Here is a 22,737-nt window from a genome sequence, read left to right on the forward strand (position 1 = left end):
AGAAAAGCTTTAGAAGAGGCTACTTCTTCCACATAACTTCTGAAGATAACAGTGCAATCCTTGACTAAAAGTTGGCCGAGGGCTGACATGCCCATCCTTGACTGCAATGAACATGTGATGGCCTAAAAGAAATGAAAAAATAGATACAGATAATGCTAGCACAATCCTTACTGCAGAATGCTTCCTGTAGTTATATATATAAAAAAAAAGGCAGTGTGCAAACTAAGCGCATGCTACAATGCACATTGTCCACAGTTCAGTGACGCTGTGCATGTCATGGTATATATGATTAGCACCAACAATTTTGCAAGACAAGGCTGACTCACAGTACATGGTATGCTTGCTATCTGAGAAAGCAATACAACTAACTCCAAGCGTTAGCTGGCTGCTGTTCAAGCAGTGCAGGTTAACATTTGTCCGTCAGTATCCGACTACACTGCAAGATATCACTCCTACCCCTCCAAAGCTAGTGCCATCACAGAGTGCAAATGTAAACATAGAGCAACAAAACGAAAGGGAAACCAGCAAATAATGTGTCAGAGCCATTCAGTTGCAGGCGGTCGAACCACAGCGAAAGGAAGCAAGACGTTTGTGGGGGCGCACAAGCCAAGGTTGCCAAACAAAAGTACAAGCACACATTGGTCACTTTTGCTGCACTGCACGCATTTGCCACTAGGGCTCTGTAACTTTAGAAGAAAAGAAAAAAATTTGGCTTTCATCGCAAACAAGTACACGCATCCTCATACAGGCTGCTTTCTGCAAACCCGGATGAAATGTCGCTTGTGAAATCTTTCAGAGTAGCGATCATTCAAGTTCCAGTGACCAGGTTTGGCTCATGGTGTAACGGGACAGAACATTGCAGTCACTGGCCCACGAACATGAAGGCACACAGGAGCCGATTTGAATCTTTCTTCCCATAGCTTGTACCCTTTGTTTGTTTCCTCTATATTGGCCTGCAAAAGGAGAAATGCAGCATGAATAAAAGAAAGACTCTGGTGCCACAAAAAGCAGCATTTCGGTGCTGAAGGCATTCAGTAATCAATTTGGCAGTCTTTAAGAGAAGATATAATGGCAATGTAAAGGGATAAATAGCAAGGGCTTGGTGAAAGAGAAAGGATGGCTCTGGTGCCTGTTGCAGCTTCTTCACATGGACAGCAGGCTTGCAAGAACATCTTTTAGCAATGAAGACTGCTAACTGCAAGATGGGATTAGGATAACACATGAAACATGCATTGCTTCAGAAGCCTCCTTCTCGGAAAGCAAAAATGCTACTATGCAGTATACTACTTTTTGACCAGAAACAGGCTTTGAAGAAGTTGAAAAAAATTACAGAAACTAAAATAAATCTCCCAAGACATTTGTGATCAACTCAGACACAAATTTTAATGCAATAAAATAAGTGTAAAAGCTGCATAGTGCTTGTTTTACTGCAAAAATTAGTAGGCTGAATATATCTGATATGATATACAGTCGAACCTGGATATATCGAATTTTGGTTATATCGAACTCACGGAATATCCCCTTGAAGATCCCATGTAAAAGTACAGGAAAGCCGCATCATGTATGGAACTCAATTTCACCGGTCGTTCGATATATCGAACTCCGCACCACGCACTGGAAAGTATGCCTTCCCCAAAGACGATCGCATCACCCTCGGCCGTTTGCCGCGTGACGTTTTCAAGCCACGCGCGGAAGCAATGAGAGGGGACAGTTCGGCTAGGGCAGCGCCGCGGCCATTCCCTAAAGGCGCGCACATTTGCTGTTATCGTTTCCCGCGCGCTAGCATATGCGACGTTTGCAAGCCATGTGCGTGAATGAAACAGAGAGAACCGGTGGGAACGAGAGGGGAAAAACGCAATAGAGCGAAGCGCAAGGGTGTGCCCATTCTTTCGCCGAGCTATCTCTCTCCTTCCTCTTTCCCGGCCTTCGTTCGCAGTAGCACGCGCCACATGCGCCAAGCCAGCTCAGCCCGTTTTCAGACAGAACGTCGGACGCTTTCTCCAGCGTGTGTTGCGAACCCTCTGCACGCGGCGGCTGACGTGACTATGGCGCCTGCGGAAATTAAAAAGCGGCAGATCTATCTTCTTTTTTTTTTTTTTTTTTTTTTTGCGAGAGTCGTCTATTTTTATCACTGTGCTGTACGCGTGGCGTAGCGTAAAATATGGCGTTACGAAGCGTCATTTCTTTTTTTTTTTTTGCGGGATTCGTTTATCCTTGCATGTATGAATCAACGAAAGCACGCGGTCAGCTGCAATCATGACACCGGCTTTTAGCATTTTTCGCTTCAAACAGCATTTCCAGCTACTGTATCACGCTTTCCAATGATCATGCTTTCCAAACAAAGATGCATGCATGCACAGATGGACGAACGGACACTGATGAGCCTGTGAAAAATTTGACCTTAATATATAGCTTTGTTGACATGCAGTACAACAAAACATAAGGTATCATCAAACTAGCAGTTAACAAACCACTCACTACCAATCAGTTGCAAATTTTATACACAAAATGTGAAGACAAGACAATTAATTTCATGTCATTTTCCCATACGAAAGGTATTTATGAAAACTCCTTGTGATGTATGTTTTGCCACAATTAATGGCAGGGAAGCAATGCAATGAAACAAGAACCTGGCATTCCTGGTTGATGTCGAAAGCTGGAGCACTTAACAACTGATCAATCAATTCTGGGTAACAGAGATTCTACTCAAATCACCAGATTAGGGGTTTTACCACAATTCTCAATAGATAGGCATTTTCTCAGTTTACTTTCGTTCCAATCATTACTTACACATGCTAATAAAACCAGATATATTTATAATACTGCACTGAATGCTTTCATGGAATAAACGTCATCCCACATTTCAAAATAGACAGTGAAGGGCTGAAAGTATGGCACTGTCTTTCTGTTAACAAATTTTATTACGTTATGTTCATGACACACACCTAATGTGACCTTAATCTGCCGTTGTACAGTCGCTTAAAAGTACCCTGGGCGGGAGCTCAGTGAGGCAGACAGTGCAAAGAAAAGGGGCAGAATGGGCGATCATGTGCACACTATCCCACAAGCACAAACATGTTCCTAAGACTCCTGCGTGTGTCTTTTTCACTGCATGCAAAAGAAGATGGAATAGCAACTGCAAATTGACCTCATTACAGGGCAAGCGTGAGTCTATAGAAGGAGCACAAGACAGCAAAGTCACTAGTGCCACATCAGCCACCGATGCTCAAGAAAACTTGCGTATTCTAAATATCGAGCAATGACTCTGAGCAAGCTTTTCTGAGACGGTATATGCTCAACACAGCCATTTACTTCCAAAGGGGTGGTTCTGGTTCCTGCCACATGTGTCGGACGTCAATGAAATTTCTCCTCACAAAAACAGACAAAACCCTTATACTGCACTATTGTTACAGTTAAAACCATTGGTGTCAAAATAATCTTTTTCTGCAAGAGAGTACACGAAACTGCAACTGGACATCAGAAGAATGTAGATTAATGAGATTTTTGCTCATAACTGAACTTAGATGCCAGTTCACAGCACCACTCTATTTCTAATACAGACCATAACCCAATCAGATGTCAGAACATTTCCTAACAGCATAAGGCACTGGTGTCATGTAGATATAATATCACACAAGAAACAGTCATAACGCAAAACTTGACAAAATTGTGGCCAATTTCTCCTTGCATTCAACTACTGTTCTTACAAGAACATCAATTTCAGAACTTGTAATTACAACAATTACAGTATGTTTATATCAGTGGCCACAAACCCAACAGAACTAGTGGCCATGGAAGGACCCGCAGTTGCAGAGAGAAATATGAAGTAAAAATGAAAAAATGCTTTAAAAAACGATTTCAATGTAAGAAAGATGCAAGCACAATATCGAATGCCAAAACATGCAGCGCTGACCTTGAAATAAGAGCGTAAAACTTGGATCAGCTGAACTATAGAACCTTAGTAAAAAGAAGAAAAGGTTTAGGCACTAATTAAAGACATAGAATTAATATGCTATTGACATGTAACACAGAGATAAAAAAATGGCCACGCAGACTGGTCCATGGAAGTAATTTTAAAAACCTTTTATTTTATACATCAAGAAAAGCACTATTAAAAGCCGCAAACAAAAATGTATGCCACGTCTTATCAAGAATAGACTTTCTTTTCTGCCCTTTCAGACTAAGCACTCACACTACTAGAACATTAACACGAAAATGACATAGAAGCAGGTTCGCAGTTTGATGCCATGCACGGAAACAAACGCAGCACCAATGATATTTGTCATAAACCATGTCATAAAAAAAAGTGCACCTTTACTGTATCAGCTTAATAAACAATAAGATTGCCTATTACTTTATTGGCCAACTGATACGATTGGTGAAGAGCCAAGAACGACCACTGACAACACTAAATATAGAAATTTTAAGCACTCGTACAGAAAGCCTTGCTGCAATGGGATGTGATGCCACCTATACCAGTCAACTTTATCCCATCCAAGGTCGATCAAGAGCTTTTAGACATCTGTTTTGTATGAAAGTGCTAAAGAATGTTAACAGCTTTCAATACCGAAAGAAAAAAAAACCTGCATATGTAATCTATGATGCAGACTATCTAGCTAAACGTTAAAAGTAAAAACGTTGGCATGCCGCAATCTACCAGTTGAGGACCGAAAGTCTCTGACAAAAATATTAATGAAAACACTTGTGATAGTATGTTTTGCCACAAGTAAGAGCTTTTTATTCCAAGACAGGAAACAAATGTAATGAAAGAAAATCTGGCATTATTGGTTGCTTTAATGCAGCATTACATGTTTTCCTTGTACATCGAATGCTGAAGTGCCTAGCCATTGATATACAAGATCTGTCAGAGAATCTAATCAAATCACCAGATTCGGGGCTGTTACCATAATTGCCAACAGGTGGGCATTGCTATATGCATTTTGCATTTGCTAATTTTGCTCTTTCTCAACCACTGCTTACACACGCTATAAAACAAGCATTATTTATGATTATTATTTCTTGTACTCAATGCCAGCATGCAATGAACGTCTTCCCATATTTACAAAATAGACAGTGAAGGACTGCAACTATGTCACTATTATTCTTTAACAAAGTTTATTCAACTTGGTGCATGACAAAGGTGTTATATGCTGCCTTAATCTTCCATCATACAGTCGCCTCACAAGTACACTAGGACAAGTTCTCAGGAGCTTGCAGGTGCTCTGAGGCAGACAATGCAAGGAAAAGGGGCAGAACGGTTGATAATGCGTAAACTGTCTCACAAGCACAAATATCTTCCGAGGACTCCTGTGCATTTCTTTCTATTGTATGCAAGAGAAGATGGAATCCAAACTCATCAAGAAGTACACCTCGTTACAGGACAAGTGTGAGTCTTAAGACAGCAAAGTCGCTAGTGCCACATCAGCCACAAAAAACCGACGCTTAAAAAAACTGCTATTTTCTACAACTATCCAGCAATCAGCTTGACCACAAGTTTTTCTACACTTATTGACAAATTGACCCCGCCGGGGTGGCGCAGTGGTTACGACGCTCGACTACTGTTCCCAAGGACGCGGGATCGAATCCCGGCCTCGGCGGCAGCTTTTCGGTGGAGGCGAAAAGCAAGGCGTCCGTGTGCTGTGCGATGTCAGTGCACGTTAAAGAACCCCAGGTGGTCGAAATTTCCGGAATCCTCCACTACGGCGTCTCTCATAGCCTGAGTTGCTTTGGGACGTTAAACCCCACAAACCAAACCAACCAACTTATTGACAAATGCTACATATATAAATTTTGAGGACCAAATGTCTAGTAAACACTTATTGACAAAAATTTTCAGGATTTCATTCTGCAGTTTTCCCTTTGTGCTTCCGCTCCCTATGGAGTTTCAAAGTGTGCGATTGTGCGAACGCTTTTGGGCACAAGTTGCACTGGAACGGTTTTTCACGCTTGTGTACCGAACGGGTGTGGTTTATAAGTTCTTGGAATCGCTTAAAAGCCATGGGGCAGAGCTGACAATGGAACGGCCTCTCGCCTGTATGGGTACGAATGTGGTCCGTGAGATAGTCCTTTCGTGCAAAGGTCTTGCCACAGTAGTCACAAGAGTGTGGACTGTAAGCGGTGTGGTTGCGAAGATGCCTGATCAGTCCAGTTCGTCACACGAAGCCCTTGCCACAGAGGTCGCACACATGGGATTTCACTCCGGTGTCTCTAGTCTGGTCTTTTCCCTCGATGGTAGCAACAGTTGTCACGTAGCGACTCAAGCGCTGGCTTGTACTGTCCGCATTTCGTTCAGGTGGCACCACGTCTGCATTGTGAAGTCAGAAGAGTTTGCACAAAACAGAGGAATTCAGGTGTTAGGACTTGTAGCTATGGACAAAATACAGCGAGCATGGAAGGCACTGTTATGCAACAGTTGAGCAGCAGGAATAATGTTGGATTCAGCAAGTGAAGCATAAAGAGGGCTCTGTTCTGTAAGAAATATGTTTCCACGCACCTGAAAGCAAAACTAGAAAAGCTCAAATTTCAGCACCAACCATACTGCACCTTACGGATGACTCATGATGATCAACAGAAACGTGAAGATACTGAAAAAAGAAACCTAGCAGAGACAACACCAGCTTTGAATTATGTCCATGCACCATCAATGGCTTTGTGGCAGAAAATTCCCAAATTGGGCGACCCAAACAGAGCTATATAAGAACATGTTATTGGTTATCTAGAATTTTTAGAGTAGTGTATCAATATTAATGGTGCTTCTGTCTAGCAAAGATCTCATAAGGGATATATATTATTTGGAGAAGAGCTGCTTGAAAACTCCAGGTAGACAAAATTCTTAGTTCTGAGAATCACAGCAGCCTACAAACAATCTCAATCATGTTCATCCTGCTCTGCCTTCAAGACTAAAACAAGTCATTAGCATGGCATTTGTTTCTGCCCTGACCCAACATGAAGTACACAGAGCGGGCTGCTCTAAGGGAACCATAGAGAAGCTGTATTTTTTAAGTTTTACAATCAAGCAAAACAAATCATAACTCGAAAGTTTGGTTACACTTATTACTATAGTCATTTATGATTGTAATGAATATAGGAGAGAACTTGCAGACATATACAAGAGCTTCCGTGCTCTGACAAAAACAGAAAGGGAAAAATGAATGCAAAGGCACTTCTTGCCATATAGGATAATTTTGCCAGCAGTTATCACTTAAAAAGAAGTATATAATGACGATAATGCTATATGGGTAAGTCTCTTTGTAGCGGGCGGACAGACATCAGTTGTGCCAACCAAAAAGAAAAGACCACACACAACCATATCCAGGCACGTAGCCAAAAAGCTGTACATGAAAGATTCAACTGTTAGCGTCTGCCATACATTTTGCGCACAGCAGTCCACCATACAAAAAGCCTCCACTTGGTGGCCTGTACAACGAGGGCAGCTAGTGCCCTCTAGTGCTAACACCAGAGTCCTCAAAACCATCGTCAGTAGGTTTGGGCATGCATCTTGTTATAGGAAAGCAGGCTGCCTGGTGAAATGTGGCCGCCTATGAACGTGATGATTGCAGGCTCGAACAACACATCCCAATGTGCTCGCTCCTCATCTCCATTTCAGTGCCACACATTGTGTACACCACTTCACCGTCGAAACGGCTGCGGGACCCGTGCATTCCGAGAGCTCCCAGGTTTCGAAGAAAACCTACCTAGATACAAACAGCAACATATGCCTTATACGCAATATCAGCACAAGCTACCCACATTATTCACCACAAATGTCAGTAATTCATGTCAAACAACAACCTACAGTATGCAGTGTTTCTTGTTCATGAATGTAACAGGACAGAAATAAGCTACAGCTTTGGAGGACACCATTCAATGCGATATGGGTCAAAGTTCATCTTCAAGTACCTAAGAGAATTGAAAGAAAAAGATTGCCCTACTGCTAATCCGAAACTGCTTTCGTCAAACTTTCAAGTGCAAGTAAAATGCAGGAAAAATCATGAAGGTCATTATTAAAAGCTTTCTAAAAATGAGTCCAGTGCATCGACTACAAAAATATTGCGACTGATGATCTGGCAAGTCCTGTATTCTTCACAGGGAATGTGGTGCCTTTCCCAGCACAGATAAAAAAAGGCATTTTAGAGATGCAGATTTCATGTCAACACAAAGAAATGTGGCACAATGAAGACAATGCTGTCACGATGAAAGAGGGAACAGATATCAATTTGCATTGGCAAATAATTGCAAAGTTGACTGCACACACATGCTCTTTTTTGTATTCTGTCACAAAACTGCAGAAAGAAATGAAACCTTGAACAGCACCCATCAATCAATGTTTCATTGATCTGACAGTACTGATTGCACAACAGAACGGGTTCTGATACACCACACTGTGTGCAGACGTAAGGCACCATGAATACCAGATAAGCATTAGTACTAGTACGAGTTATCAACCCAGCAGCACTAGAGATTTGCAGACTGGCAGCAGTTGTTTCGAAAGATATTTCCAGCACTTAGTTCTCCATGGCTTTTTTTATTTCCCCTGCAAAGTGAATCAGAGCAAAAAAAAATAAAATAAGCACCACAAACAATACGAAGACAGTGCTGTTTATGTGCCACGTGAATTTGGCAATCATAGTTTGGCAATTCTGTGTGAGTTTAGTTAGAAAGCAAATAAAGGTAATGAAGGCTACTTTGTGCAGTCACTGTGCTCATTAAATAAAATTCATTAAATAGGGACACAAAAATTTTAATGGTAACTTGGTTGCAGGAGGTGTTATCGCAGCTTTTCAGTACAAACGACAGGCACGGGCTCTATTTTCGAGGAGTCAAGACTGTTGAGAAAAAAATCAGCACTGAGAGAATATTTGTGGTACAAGCCCTTCGGAATACCCTCATCGGAAACAAACTGCTCTGCCAAATTTTGGCCTGCCCTGCTGTTCTAGAGGAAGCTTAATTCATGCAGGTATGAACAATGCAATTCATCCACCTGCATACCAAAATCCATATGAGAACACGCATCTGTTTTAATCAAGATGAACAGCGTAACCGTGCTCTTCGACTAAAGCTGCACAAAACAAAAAAGTCCTGTTATCATGTGCACATTTCTTCTGACAGCCAACACCTCAAAGGAAATTTTTTTTTTTAGGGACAGAGTAAACAGCTCCATTGAGCAAATCTTTTTAGATAAACGTTTTCTGCCTTCTGCTGGCTATGTTATTTTATTTTGACCGTTCTCAAACAACAAATAAATTTATGGCAGAGAATTTGAATTTAGAAATTTTCTCCCTCTGGATGCACTTTGTCTGGTGCATACTTAGTCGCTATCACAAGGAATGCACGGTCGTAAGATGCTGTGAAATGCTTTGCAGACTTACAGGAATCTGCAAGTCTATAGTGAGAAAGACAGACAGCAACACGTTAGTGTAAAATGGCAATGTACCATACTTGAGAGATACTAAAATTCAAATTGGGCAGCAATTGCAGTACTTCATTTTTCAGTAGTTTTTTTTAATTTTGTAACAAGCTTTATTGCAGAGGAGCTCTCGTATGAGGATTAAGCCTAGGAAAAAAATCTCGCAGGTTTGGTCTCGCACAGCTGGTGCTCGCGTCTCGTGCTGGCACGCTGGTACCAGGTCATCATTTTCGTGAAAGTTTATAAAAAGCTCCGTTTGCCGCAAGAGTGGCCTAATTGTCAATGCAGTGCTTTAGTTTATCAATAAAAGTAAACATCAACTGGTCCTCACAGTCCATTTAAAAGTTAGGATGCGGCTACTGAGGAGCTTGCACCTTCGCAAGGCATCACATGAAAGGACCTTGCATGTATGCATCATTACCTCAACTCTTGCAAATTGTCCTGGGCCAAGACTCATCCTCAAAAATACTTGAATGGTAATAAGATTCGTCCTGTGATACACTACACTTGCATTAACTGCTTTCTGTCGAGTGACTCTCCCCCACCTTCTAGGGACGCCAATGTAAAGCAAAGATGTCACGTATGGGTCAGGAATGTTGAGTAGCTTTCAATCTGGCTTGCCTCCACAATGTTCTTGTGTCATTAAACCAATGTGCTCATGTGCGGTGAAATACAATGTGCAGTTACATAGCTTTGCTGACAGGCAGCTTAATACTTTAGATATAAACAAACTAGAAAAAATGGAATAGCAACTTAAACAAACTAGAAAAAATGGAATAGCAACTGACTGCAAAACACGCCTCATTATGGGGCAAGCGTGAGCCTATGGTAGGAGCACAAGTTAAGAAAGCAGAGTCACTATAGGCACATCTGCCACAAAAAGCAGTCACTCAAAAAGAAACAGCCTTGTCCTAGGTATCCAACAATGAGCTTGAACACAAGTTTTTTACGAGACAGTGCATGCTTAACATGGGCGTTTGTTTCCAAAAGGACGGTTCTGGTTTCTGCTCACATATTTCGAATGCCCATGGCTGAACTTAAATATGACATGAAAGGCTAGAAATTTCTTCTCACAATAGCCGACAAAACCCTTTTACTGCACTGTTGTCACACGAGGAAACGCTGAAGTATACAATTGAAACCAAAGGTGTGAGAATAATTTTTTTTTCTGGAAGGACACGAAAACTATAGATGGACATTAGGAGAATTAATCAGATGTTGCTGACAACTGAACTGGGATAGCAGGGCCCAGCACAGCTCCCAATTTCTAATGCAGATTGCAATCACCAAAACCAAACGTCAGAACATTTCCTGACACCAAATGTGATAAGGCATTGGTATCATGTAACCCCCAACACACACGAAATTGTAATGAAATAAAAGTTCAAAGAATTCTGATTAGAATGGTTTTCCACGCTTTTGCACAAAACGGGTGTGGTTCATAAGCTCTTGGAGCCATGGGGCAGAGCTGACAATCGAACGGCCTCTCGCCTGTGTGGATACAGATGTGCTCTGTGAGATGGCACTTTCGTGTAAAGGTCTTGCCAAAGTAGTCACAACAGTGTGGACTGCATCCGGTATGGTTGTGAAGATGCCTGACCAGTGCAGTTCGCCACATGAAGCCCTCGCCACAAAGGTCGCACACATGGTTCTTCTCGACAGTGTCCGGAGCCTGGTCTTTTCCCTCGATGGTAGCAACAGTTGTCACGCAGCAACTCATGTGCTGGCTCCTATGATGCAAATTTCGGTCAAACGGCACACTAGCCCTACAATGTGTGACGATCACGCCTGCATTCGGAAAGTCAGAAGAGTCTGCATAAAACAGAGGAAACCACGTGTTAGGAATTGTGCTACTCTCCAAATATAGCAAGCATAGAAGACAATGTTGTACAACTGAGCAGCATATCTAATGTTGGATTCAGCAGATGAAGCATAAAGAGAGCACTGTTGTGTAAGAAGTGGTTTCCACGCATGTGAAAGCAAAACTACAGATGCCTATAAGTATCAGCATCAATCATACGTGTAAGTCATGACGATGAAGAGGAACGTGAAGATGTTTAAAAAAGAAAGCTAGCAGAAAGAACACCAGCTTTGAAGTGTGTGCTTACACCATCAACGGCTTAGTCACATAGAATTTCTAAATTGACCAATCCAAACAGCTTTATTAGGACAAATTATTAGTGAGCTAAGATTTTCAATGTGGTGCACTAATATTAATGGCACTCCTGTTTAGCAAATAACTTATAAGGTGTACAGAGGGATATATCTTTTGGAGAACAGCTGCTTGAAAATTCCAGGAAGACAAAAATCTTGGCCATGTAAACCATTGCAGCCTAAAGGCATGGCCCATGTGCAGGACCAAATCAATCCTACTCTGCTTTCAAGACTAACAATGTCACTAATGTGCCATTTGCTTCTGCTCCGACCTCATGTGAGGAAGTCAGCAGAGTGGGCGGTCATAAACAAGTGCTTCCATGCTCTGACAAAAACATAACGAGAAAAGTGAATGCAATGACACTTCTTTGCTCCACTTACAGGGGTGGAAGCAGGCTTGAGCATTTTGGAGCAGTAGTAAGGCCATTTTGGAGCAGCTTTGGAGCAACGAAATGAGAGTTTTGAAGCATTTGAATTGTTTTGGAGCATGTTTCTAAAGTAACACGCCTTTGATAATTGCAGTTTTCTTTTTCTGAAATACAAAATCTCCAATTTTCACACTCATCTCTGACAAGACAAATGGACGAAGCATGTAAAGATAAATAGCACAGGCCGACCTTAGTAACAACTTGGAAAACATAGCAGCAAACGTAACACTTGCAAGTGCACTTCATAACTGAACATCTAGTTTAGCTATTTTGACTTGATAGATTCAAATGTTGAGTCTACCACTTCGGTGCGCTCTAGCAGCGATACTAATTTGGAGTTCAGATTAATGGGCACGACATTTCCGCTCCCTATCTTGTGCACGTCTACCTTACTTTATTTATTTAGAATACACCTCAAAGCCCCCAGATATGAGGTATTACATAATCCATTTTGACCCTATGCCTGTGCTGATAAATTCCCGAGCACACAGACATTTCGTCTGCCAAAAAGGCGCCTTCAGACCACAATAATGCACCTTGACAAGCTTGGCACCAGTGCCACTCCTGTGCTTTTTGTCTACCGTAGGATCGCAGACAACTGCAGCATGACCTCGATAGTCTTGTCCATTTGTAAATATGGCAGAGGTCTACAGGGGTGGAAGCAGGCTTGAGCATTTTGGAGCAGCTTTGGGATATAGATAAATAGCATTGAAGGGTAGCCTTTCCATCCTACAGCTTTTGTACCTCATTGCCTCCTGCCAACAGTCCGTCATTCCTTGCAGACTCCGTATGCCTTTCCAACACTATTGAGACGCTCCCTAGTGATTGACAGCTTTGGCGTACCAACCCATAATGCTTCAAGTATGGTTTCGTCTGCTGTGGGCCTGACAAGCTTGTCATTGACAAAAAGGCTCAATGGTGAAATACCTGCTTGTCTTCACAGCAAAATCATTAGAATAACTTGTGCAGTTTTTTCAGTCAGCTAACGGCTCAAAGTAGTTGGTGCTACCTGCTTCGCTTGATCTCTCTTCTCTCCACCAGAGATTCAAAAGGCTGAGAGGAGGCGCTATGTCACATGCACAGTGCATTCTTTTTTTCACAATTATTTCCAATCGTCAGTGGCTCATACTAAATTTGCTTGTGAACAAATATTTATTATGCTCCATGCTACCTTCCTTACAAAAGTTTAATTTGTGTTAAGCCCAGTGCAAGATGTGTTATATCTTTGCCACGGTGCAATAACTTTGTTCCCGTGTTCTGCTGAATCTGATAGAACATCAAAATAGCCAATCTGGAGCAGTTTTAGAGAAATATTGCATTTTGGAGCAGGATGGAGCAGGGAAAGCAGTTTGGAGCAGAATGGAGAAATTGGAGTAGCACTTCCACCCCTGCACTTAAAAGAATGTCACCAGCAGTTATCAATAACCTAATAAAGGAGTAAATAATGATGATGGTGCTAAATGGATTGGTCTCTTTGTAGCGGGCAGAGAGACATCAGTTGTGCCGGCCAAAAAAAAAAAAAAAGACCACACACCACCACATCCAGGCACGTAGGCAAAAAGCTGTACATGAATGATTCAACTCTCAGTGTCAGCCATACATTTTGCGCACAGCAGTCCACCATACAGAAAGCCTCCACTTGGTGGCCAGTACAACGAGGGCAGCTAGTGCCGCTAACACCAGAGTGCTCAAAGCCACCGTCAGTGGGTGTGAGCATGCATCTTGTTATAGGAAAGCAGAGTGCCTGCTGAAATCTGGCTCCCTCTGGACGTGATTATTGCAGGCTCGAATACTGCATCATAATGTGCTCGCTCCTCATCTCCATTTCAGCGCCAAACAGTCGGCACAGAGTGTACACCACTGCACTGTTGAAACGGCTGTGGGGCACCAGCATTCTGAGGGCTCCCTGTCCTCAAAGAGAATCTACCTAGACACACACCACAACATATGCCATTTACAGAATATCAGCACAATGCTACCCACATCCTTCACCACAAATGCAAATGCAAAGTACGCAGTGTATGTGAGTGTGAGTGTATCATGATATTACACTAACAAACAAGCTACAAGTTTTGGAGAATGCCATTCAATAAGATATGGGTGAAAATCCATCTTCAAGTACTTAAGAGAATTTAAAGAAAAATATGTCCTACTACTTTTCCACAAGTAATTTCATCAGAAACTTTCAAGTGCAGGTAAATGCAAAAAAAAATCATTTAAGTAATTATTAAAAGGAAATGAACTGCAGATTGGTATGTAACCACAATGAGCGCTCAAGCAGCATATTAGAAATACCAAAGGTTTGATTTAGTTTGTTTTTGATTATAGGGTTTAATGTCCCAAAGTGACTAAGGCTACGAGGGATGCCGTAGTAGAGGGCGCCATAAATTTCGTACAATGTAAAGGATCATGATGCAGCAAAAGCGCAGGTAACGAATGGTTTGTGGAAGACATATTTTATGTCTCGTATTCTGTACGCTCTTATGCTGTCCACAAAGTGTAACACTCTAGCACAATGGTTGCAGATTTACAAAGAGCAACATGTCACATCCATTATGTATAAGAAAGCAGTACATAATGTTTAAAATCACTCCTCGTAAGCTTTCTAAAGATGAGTCCAGTGCATCAACCACAAAAATACTCGGACTGATCACCTGCCAAGTCTTCCATAATCTTGGTAGGGAACATGGTGCCTTCCCCAGCACAAACAAAAAAGTATATTTTTTAGGTATGGATGTCAAAACAAAGAAATGTGGCACACTGAAGACAATGCTATCATGATCAAGGAGGGAACAGATATCAATTTGCATTAGCAAATAATCGCAAAGTTGACTGCACACACATGCTATTTTTTGTATTCTGTCACAAAACTGCAGACATGAAACCTTTTAAAGCACATGTCAATCAATGTTTCATTGATTTGACAGGGCTGACGGCACAAAAGAACGGGTTCTGGAGCACCACAGTTTGTGTGAAGACGTAAGGCACTGAGAATAGTGGATAAGCAATAGTACTAGTATGTGTTAACAACCAGGCAGCACTAGGTTTGCAGGCTGAGAACAGTTGCTTCGAAAGATATTTCCAGCACCTCGTTCTCCGTGGATTCTCCCCCTGCAAAGCGAATCAGGGCGAAACAAAATAAGCACCAGAAACGCTACAAAAGCAGTGCTGAGTCGAGGATCAGACGTAAACCCGTCCGGCGAGGGAAATTCAGCCTATTGAAGAAAACAGCACTTGCCAAAGTAGCAGAGGAAAAACAAAAACATACAAAACATAAACGCATTGACGTTTCGGCACCGTTACGGGTGCCTTGTTCATAATGAACATGGAACGAGATGGGCCGTTGATTTAGAAGTTAAAGTGTTGCGTACAAAGCGCATGTGCTGCTTATCTGCCAGGTGCATTCGACGATCCCAATCTAGCAATCCAATGTAAATATAAAAACCAGTTAAAGGGAAACACAGACTATTTTGTGCAGTCACAGTGCTCATTAAATTTGGAAAAGTCATTGCTGAATACAGCCAAACATTCAGTGGCAAGCTGGTTGCAGAAACTGTTATTGCACTAGCTGGTGCCGATGCTGCAGTTGAACTGCTGGATGTGCCGCTGCAGGCTTGCAGCAGAAATTAATGAAACCCCGCAGTAGAATTATAGTATTGCAGTGCTTTAGCTCCTTCCGTATACCAATCAAAGTTCCCATCTTCCTCCTTGCTTGGGAAACTCCATCCTTCTCTACACTGTCCAGTTCACAACTGAGTCAAACGAAGTGCAGTAAAAATATTTCAATTACTTCCCGAGCCCAAAACATAGTACCGTAAACATTTGAATAAAACCGGCAGATCAATCTACACACCAAGCACTATCGGCCTTTCAGTCAAGGACAGTTCTGATGAAACTGCACGGATACTGCAACTCATCTCACGCCACAAGCCTTCAAACTAGCAAAAAGTAAGAATTTGGACACGTTATGCGACCCTAATAATCAACATTATCAAATGAATGCACGAGAAAAAAGAATAGGACACATCAGTGAATAAAAGCATCTCATTGCATTTGTATGCGCACTGTATTCACATTCTCAAAACTGAAATCTGGATAATAAACCTCATTAGTGACTGTGTCATAGCGAAGTTACAACTTTACATATGCATACAGAAAGCTGTAAATAATTTTCACGGTTATGAGTCACCACAGCTAAAAGCTGATCACATTTATTTTCCCACACACATGCATGCGCTGGCCTGTAGATAGAAGTGAAAAGTTGAGCAGTTACTGGAACATCGCAAAGAAATACCACAATGACAATGGGCTCAGCAAGTGCGTACAAATGCAGGCAAAGTTTTCAGGATGCCAATAGTTGTCATTTGCAGGGTCCAGCTTCGTGTTATGAGCACCAATACATAAATGAGTAAGGCAAGCAAGAGCAGGAAAAGTTGGAAACTAGCTTGATGTGACTGGAAGTGGAACCAATGCCCATGAATAGTCTGCGCCGTTCACATAGTAGAAGCTGTCATCCATCTCCTGTTCTTGAAGTTGATGCATGAGTTCTCCTAGTTTATTTTTGTTAATCCAATCCACGATGCTACTTGCTTCCTAATGGTTCTTGTTTCATCACGTGGGTGGATTCATAGTTTTTTTTCCTCTGTACAAACTGCATAACAAATTTAAAACTACTATGGTGTCTTCTAGGCACCGGAAAAATTGCCGTACAGTTAGGATAGGAATTTTGCGTCTAAAACTGCTAAAACGCTAAATCAAAACTGCGTAATTCTGTTTCCTTAACGGCAGGGTCCCGCAACTTTTCTCCTCACTGGTTGCCTCTCAGCGAGTTAAACGGCGATATGTTACCGAGAGGTGTCTCTGAACACAACCTAAAGAAGATATACACTCACTGAAGGCAGGAAATGATTATGGTGAGGGTAACTGAATAGTGTTACCGTTGTCATGTCATCACCTCGTGGCTCTGTTCACGGCTGGCTTTGAGGCTATTAAGAATTAAAAATATCACATAATGCAACCTAAAGGAGAACACCCCCAGGAAAGATCTTGGTAGCTTAATTTAACATTGGGATTTAAAAAAATTTCAGAAAAATGCTGCACTTACAGGATTCGAACAGATGTTTTATCTGCTCTCAGGTAAGTACAGTCAAACCCGGATATATCGAACTCGAAGGGGATCGCGAAATAGTTCGATATATAGATAATTCGATATAAAGAAATCGGCTTGTGACGGCACAATTACAATGTGAAAAAACGATATCGTATTTGTCGCGTACTCAATTCACTCCCATAATGAACCCACCATCCACTTTTGAACCCGAAAATTTGAAAAAAAAAAAAAAGCGTTAAGGCCAGCTCACTCACATGCAAGCGATTGAGCAATCTCAGCGACGAGCGGCAGCAACTGAGCGAAAAATTTCCAACTTGTTGGAACTGCATCTCTCTCGTCGCTCGAGCCACCGCGGCAGCTCAAAACAAGGTTTCTGTGTCGCCGCGGCAGAAATCGCGAGTGTTTTCGCTTGCATGTCATGGCGCGCGCCACTCCGTTTCGATTGTCTCAGCCACAGCTCACTTCTTGGCAGCGTGCCAAGATGCTGCGCAGCGATAACGTCACACAGCGTGTTTATCTTTTGTTAGCCCCTGCGGTGGCGGAGAGCGAACTTGGCAGAGAGCCCGTGATGGCTTGAGTGCACAAGCCTGGTTTGATTTATCACCGTAGTCCACTGCCACAAAATCATTGGAAAGCGTGATAGCTAAATGCTGTTTGAAGCGCAAAATGCTAAAAGCCAGTGTCATGATCGCAGCTGACCGCGTGCTTTCTTTAATTCATGCATGCACTTGGATAAACGACTCCCGCAAAAACAAAACAAAAAAAAAACCTGCCGCTTCTTAGCGTCTGCAGCCACCATATCTTACACTACGCCGCGCATACAGCACAATGACTCTCGCAAAAAAAAAAAAAAAGAGAGAGAGAGAGAGAGATCTGCCGCTTCTTAACGTCCGCAGGCACCATAGTCACGTCAGCCGCCGCGCGCAGAGGGTTCGCAACACACGCTGGAGAAAGCGTCCAACGTTCTGTCTGAAAACGGGCTGAGCTGACTCGGCGCATGCATAGCGCGTGCTACTGCGAACGAAGGCCGGGAGAGAGGAAGGAGAGAGATAGCTCGGCAAAAGAATGGGCACACCCTTGCGCTTCGCTCTATCGCGTTTTTCCCCTCTCGTTCCCACCGGTTCTCTGGCATTCCGGAAACGATAAACGCAGATGCGCGCGCCTTAGGGGAATGGGCGCGGCGCTGCCCTGGACCAGCCGTCGCCGAACTGTCCCCTCTTATTCCTTCCGCGCGTGGATTGAAAACGTCACGCGGCAAACGGCTGAGGGTGATGCGATCGTCTTTGGGGAAGGCACACTTTCCAGTGCGTTATGCGGAGTTCGATATATTGAACGACAGGTGAAACTGCGTGCGATATATGACGCAGCTTTCCTATACTTTTACATGGGATTTTAGAGGGGATGTTCCGTGAGTTCGATATAACCAAAATTCAATATATCCAGGTTCGACTGTAGTGTCAGTCCATTGCGCCACAGAAGCAACGAGTATCGCAGGCTTTAAATGCGCTCTTATTCATTTTTACAATATTTTGCCTAACTGTCGCCACGTGCCGCTGCTCAGAGGACCCTACCGTTGAGAGAACGGGATCATGCATCAAAACAACTGATTATGACACCCTGCCAACCCTTTGGCATGCGTCGGCGTGCATTTTCTACCTAGAAGTGAGGTTTCAGGTTTCAGGCCGCTACATATGGGTGGTTTCAAGAGATATGGAGATGGCCGATTTTTAAGCCTGAATCGTTGAGGGTGAAGACAACCAAGACGACGGTAGCCACCGCTCGAGTCGTGGGCACTTTACTTGCGGAAAGGCTGTCGTCTGTGGCTCCGAGCAGTGGGGAGAGGCTATGGCTTTAGAAAGGGAGACGCTACTGACAGCGGGAAAAGGAAAGCGAGGCAGTCCAGCAGACTCAGAAGCGAGGTCCGAGACGTCGTGGTAGTGGTGGGTGGGGACTGATGAGTCGGTTGCTTGTACGAATCTGGGGCACGGCACTTTCGGGTGCCAAGTTTCCTTCCCACCTGACGACGGTAACCCGTCCTCTGGCATTCCTGTATATACAGTTAAACCTGGTTATAACGAAATATTGTCGTTACATCCAGGTTTTTGTTATATGCAGTTTTCGCGTGAGAACTCAAGAGGTCAATGCAGTACGAAAATCAGATGAAGAACTGATTGTAAGGGAAACCACCCTGAGACTGTTTACAGTAAATCAGAATTATCTGAGGTTATAGAAGCAGTGAAATGTATCGCGATCGCGCTGAGGGCGCGGCACGACTGTGGGGGCAATGTCCACTGCCGCAGCGACTTGTGCGACACGTTTACGAGGAACTGGCAGGTGGTGCAGGAGGAGGAATCCATCTGGGAGAGAGTGCGTGCGTTCGTTCCGCCGCTCAGTAAGGAAGCACCTGTGCCATCAAGCATATTCCCGCTCGCTCACCACTATTGCCCAGAAAGCTGACACCTCGACCAGCGTCGCCGCCGCGCTCCGTTGTTCCCGCTTCCGATGTGAGAGAGCCTGCTAGCAACCACATAGCAGCAATGAACGCACACTGCTCACCTCGTGTCTTTTTTCTTTACCCTGTTATTTTTTGCTTTTTTTAAGCATGAACTATTGTAGTGCCATGTTCCAAAAAGCGGAGACTGCTGTGTTTGCCATGTAGATATGGGATCAGCACTGAAACGCGGCACGTTAAGTCAACTGCAATCACCTTTGCCATTGCAGACGTTTCTCTCACATCAGTTCGTGTTTTATCGCCCTGAAACTTGCAAGGTGTTGCCAAATTTCCAGTAATTCAGCACTAAATAAGAGACAGTAGGCGCTACAAGTTCTTTATATCAAGGTCGACCGATGCGGCATGTTCTTTACGTGGAGTAGCACCGATAACCAACATAAAAACTGGATAGCCCGTGTCTGGCCTGAAAGATATATGTATGTCCTGACCACGTATGATATGGCAGAAACGGATGTGACTATCAAGGAATTGCACATCAGTGGACTCGGAGGAACTCCGGCAGTAAGAGCTCACCGGAACCTGATTCTGCGAGACAATGGAACCGAAGCCTCACCGCATGCACTCAATTGACTCTGCCATCGACCACCTGCACAAGCTTAAGGCCACTGTAATTAATGGTGTTCTGAGTTCAGTCTGAAGTCAAGAGCCCATACTGCCACCATATTCATAGACATCCGCAATGCAGCTGATATTCCTGAAGATATTGGCAAAGGGATGAGATGTTCATCCCTAAGTGCAACATCAGGGTGGAAGTACTGACGTTTACCTGCTCAGAATAAATAAAGTTACTATCTCTTCATGCAAGTGATTAATGAGTGGCTGGGCCAAGGCAGAATGGTACCTTACAGAAGTCCAGAATGGTTTTTGGAAAGAGACAAGCACATTCAAGACATTTTCGTCCTCACCCAGTACTCCGAAATAAGCACCCTTTCATTATTGCTATAAAATTCCTCAACGCTGCCAGGTATATCAATAGCGAAAAAAATGATACCGTGCCCAGTTCTCACCTGTATGGTAAGCAGTGATAGCATCATATAAGCGCTCTTTAGCACTGCCTATGCTTCATCTGTGCTAACCTCACTAAGCCCTATGACTGCACATTCAATACCACCTAACTCCTCAAATAGCACTGCTAGACTATCCTCACTGGATGAGCCTACAGAATTAAACATTCCCAGGTTGTTTCCTATGGAAGCCTTCCAGAGCCAGATATTTTAACACCCTCTGCTGCACCACAGGTCTGACTACCACCTTGGTATGTTGCACCTCAGCTGCTGGGAACTAAGGGCCAGCGATTAAATGGCATTTTAGAGCCTTCCATTGGCTCCGCAAAGAGCACGGCCGCTCAAAGCAAACAATAATGACCGCGTCTGGCAATGGCGCATGGAGCCACGGCTGGCTGTTTGGCTTCGGCCTAGATCTGAGCCGGCTGCCCAGTTCCTTCGCTCCCGAGGCCTTATGCCCGCAGCATATTAACGAAGCAGCCTTAAAAACCCCATTCCCCAAAAATCCAGCACAACAATGCTGTCTTTGTGAGCGAAAAATTATTAGCATGGCGCTTGGCAGGTGGTAGCTGGCTGCCGACATGGCCGAGCATTAATTAGACGTATATAGTTGCCTGAAATTACATTTGGCAGGCCGCTGCCAACTCAAACCTATCCTTTCATACGGGAGGGTGACATCAGAATCAGCTTGCCAGGGCCACTGCATTCACGTTAACCCTAGACCGTGCTTGCACGTTCATATGCCTTGGTTAAAGCAGGGCCTTATATGTGGGCTGGTAGCCTATGCTATCACATCATAGTCATTACCTTTCCGTAACGCGTTCAATAATCTCGTTTTATATGTCCCCCTTCCATAGGCCTGCATTGACCTCTTTGGTAGAAATCCAAAAAAATACCGCACACCCACACACACATATGGTGATTATGCAAGCTTTAAGCATTACTGGTGAAATCCTTGCTGAAATGGGGTTCAATGCCACCTAGATGTGCCATAATTTTATTTCCTTTCAAATATATTTAGAAGCTTAGCAGACCTGTGCTTTGTATAAAATATGAAAGAAAAAGTCATTAAGAAAAACTGCACAAGATACCTTCACAATATGAAAGCATTTGACACATAAGGAACATTTTAGGTGTGGTTTATGGAATTTAACGTCCCAAAGCGACAAAGGATGTGAGATGCCGTAGTAGAGGGATCCGAAAATTTCATCCACCCAGAGTTCTTTAAAGTGCACTGACATCGCACAGCACATGGACGCCTAGCTTTCTTCCTTTATTGAAAAGTGGCTACCGTGGTTGGCATTCAATTCTGCATCCTTGGCCACAGCTGTCGAACACCTTATCGACTACACCACTGTTGTGGGCGAAACGTGTTATTACATGAAAACTTGTATGTGTAACCTGACACAGGGTAGCAAGCAAGCTTTATCTTATGCTAGCCACATTCAAGGTCACCCTTTTGTGGCAATGTGACCAGGGATAGGCAGGAAAAAGAAGACAGCCACTGTCCCTGTGCTGTGGAAAGAGGGTTGTTCTTTGCTTGAGTAGGAGTGGTGAAGGGCAAAGAGGCAAGTTGAAGAGATGATGCAGGTTCGCTAGCGCCGAGTTAGCCCCCTCAGTATGGCCCATCTTCCTCTTCTTGCTAATCATTGGTCAGATAGCCAAAAAAAAATTGTCCCCGAGTATAGCCAGCCTGCTGCTGTCAGCTGATGTCACATTGGCTAGCACACACATAATGTCAAAGGGCAGCTTCATGTGGTGGTGTTCTTTGTAGCATTTTAAGCGGTCCATGTCCGTAAACATTGTTTGGCACAAGTCACAATAGAATCATTTTTCACCCTTGTGTACACGCAGGTGCTTCGCAAGATTTCCATGTCGGGTGAAAACTAGTATATGTACTATATATCCCAGAATACCAACAGGGCAATGTTAAATGAGCAGGCATTTGCTTAAGTGCCATGCAAAGAAACAAATAGAGCTGCAGTGACATTAATAAATTAACTGTTAAACCATGTGACAAACACAAGCACACTCTCATTGATCAACTCAAGGAACAATAAGGCCACCTTTTATTCCTATAAACACCAAGGGCACAGACTAATGAGGCAGACAACACACAAATT

General features: G+C 43.3%; 1 protein-coding gene across 1 annotated transcript in view; it reads right to left on the minus strand.

Annotated features, from left to right (window-relative positions):
• LOC146188118 (uncharacterized) overlaps positions 1 to 22,737 on the minus strand; it is a 39,959-nt gene that overhangs the window by 1,641 nt on the left and 15,581 nt on the right. The window contains exons 4-5 of the mRNA XM_084604994.1: positions 10,837 to 11,136; positions 5,843 to 6,138 (exon numbers count right to left, since the gene is read on the minus strand). Coding sequence (XP_084461120.1) covers positions 5,843 to 6,138; positions 10,837 to 11,136 — 596 coding nt within the window. The remainder of the gene's footprint in view (positions 1 to 5,842; positions 6,139 to 10,836; positions 11,137 to 22,737) is intronic.

The sequence above is a fragment of the Amblyomma maculatum genome, chromosome 5 (genome assembly GCF_055883805.1).
Source record: "Amblyomma maculatum isolate TAMU_Amacu chromosome 5, ASM5588380v1, whole genome shotgun sequence".
Lineage (NCBI taxonomy): Eukaryota > Metazoa > Arthropoda > Arachnida > Ixodida > Ixodidae > Amblyomma > Amblyomma maculatum.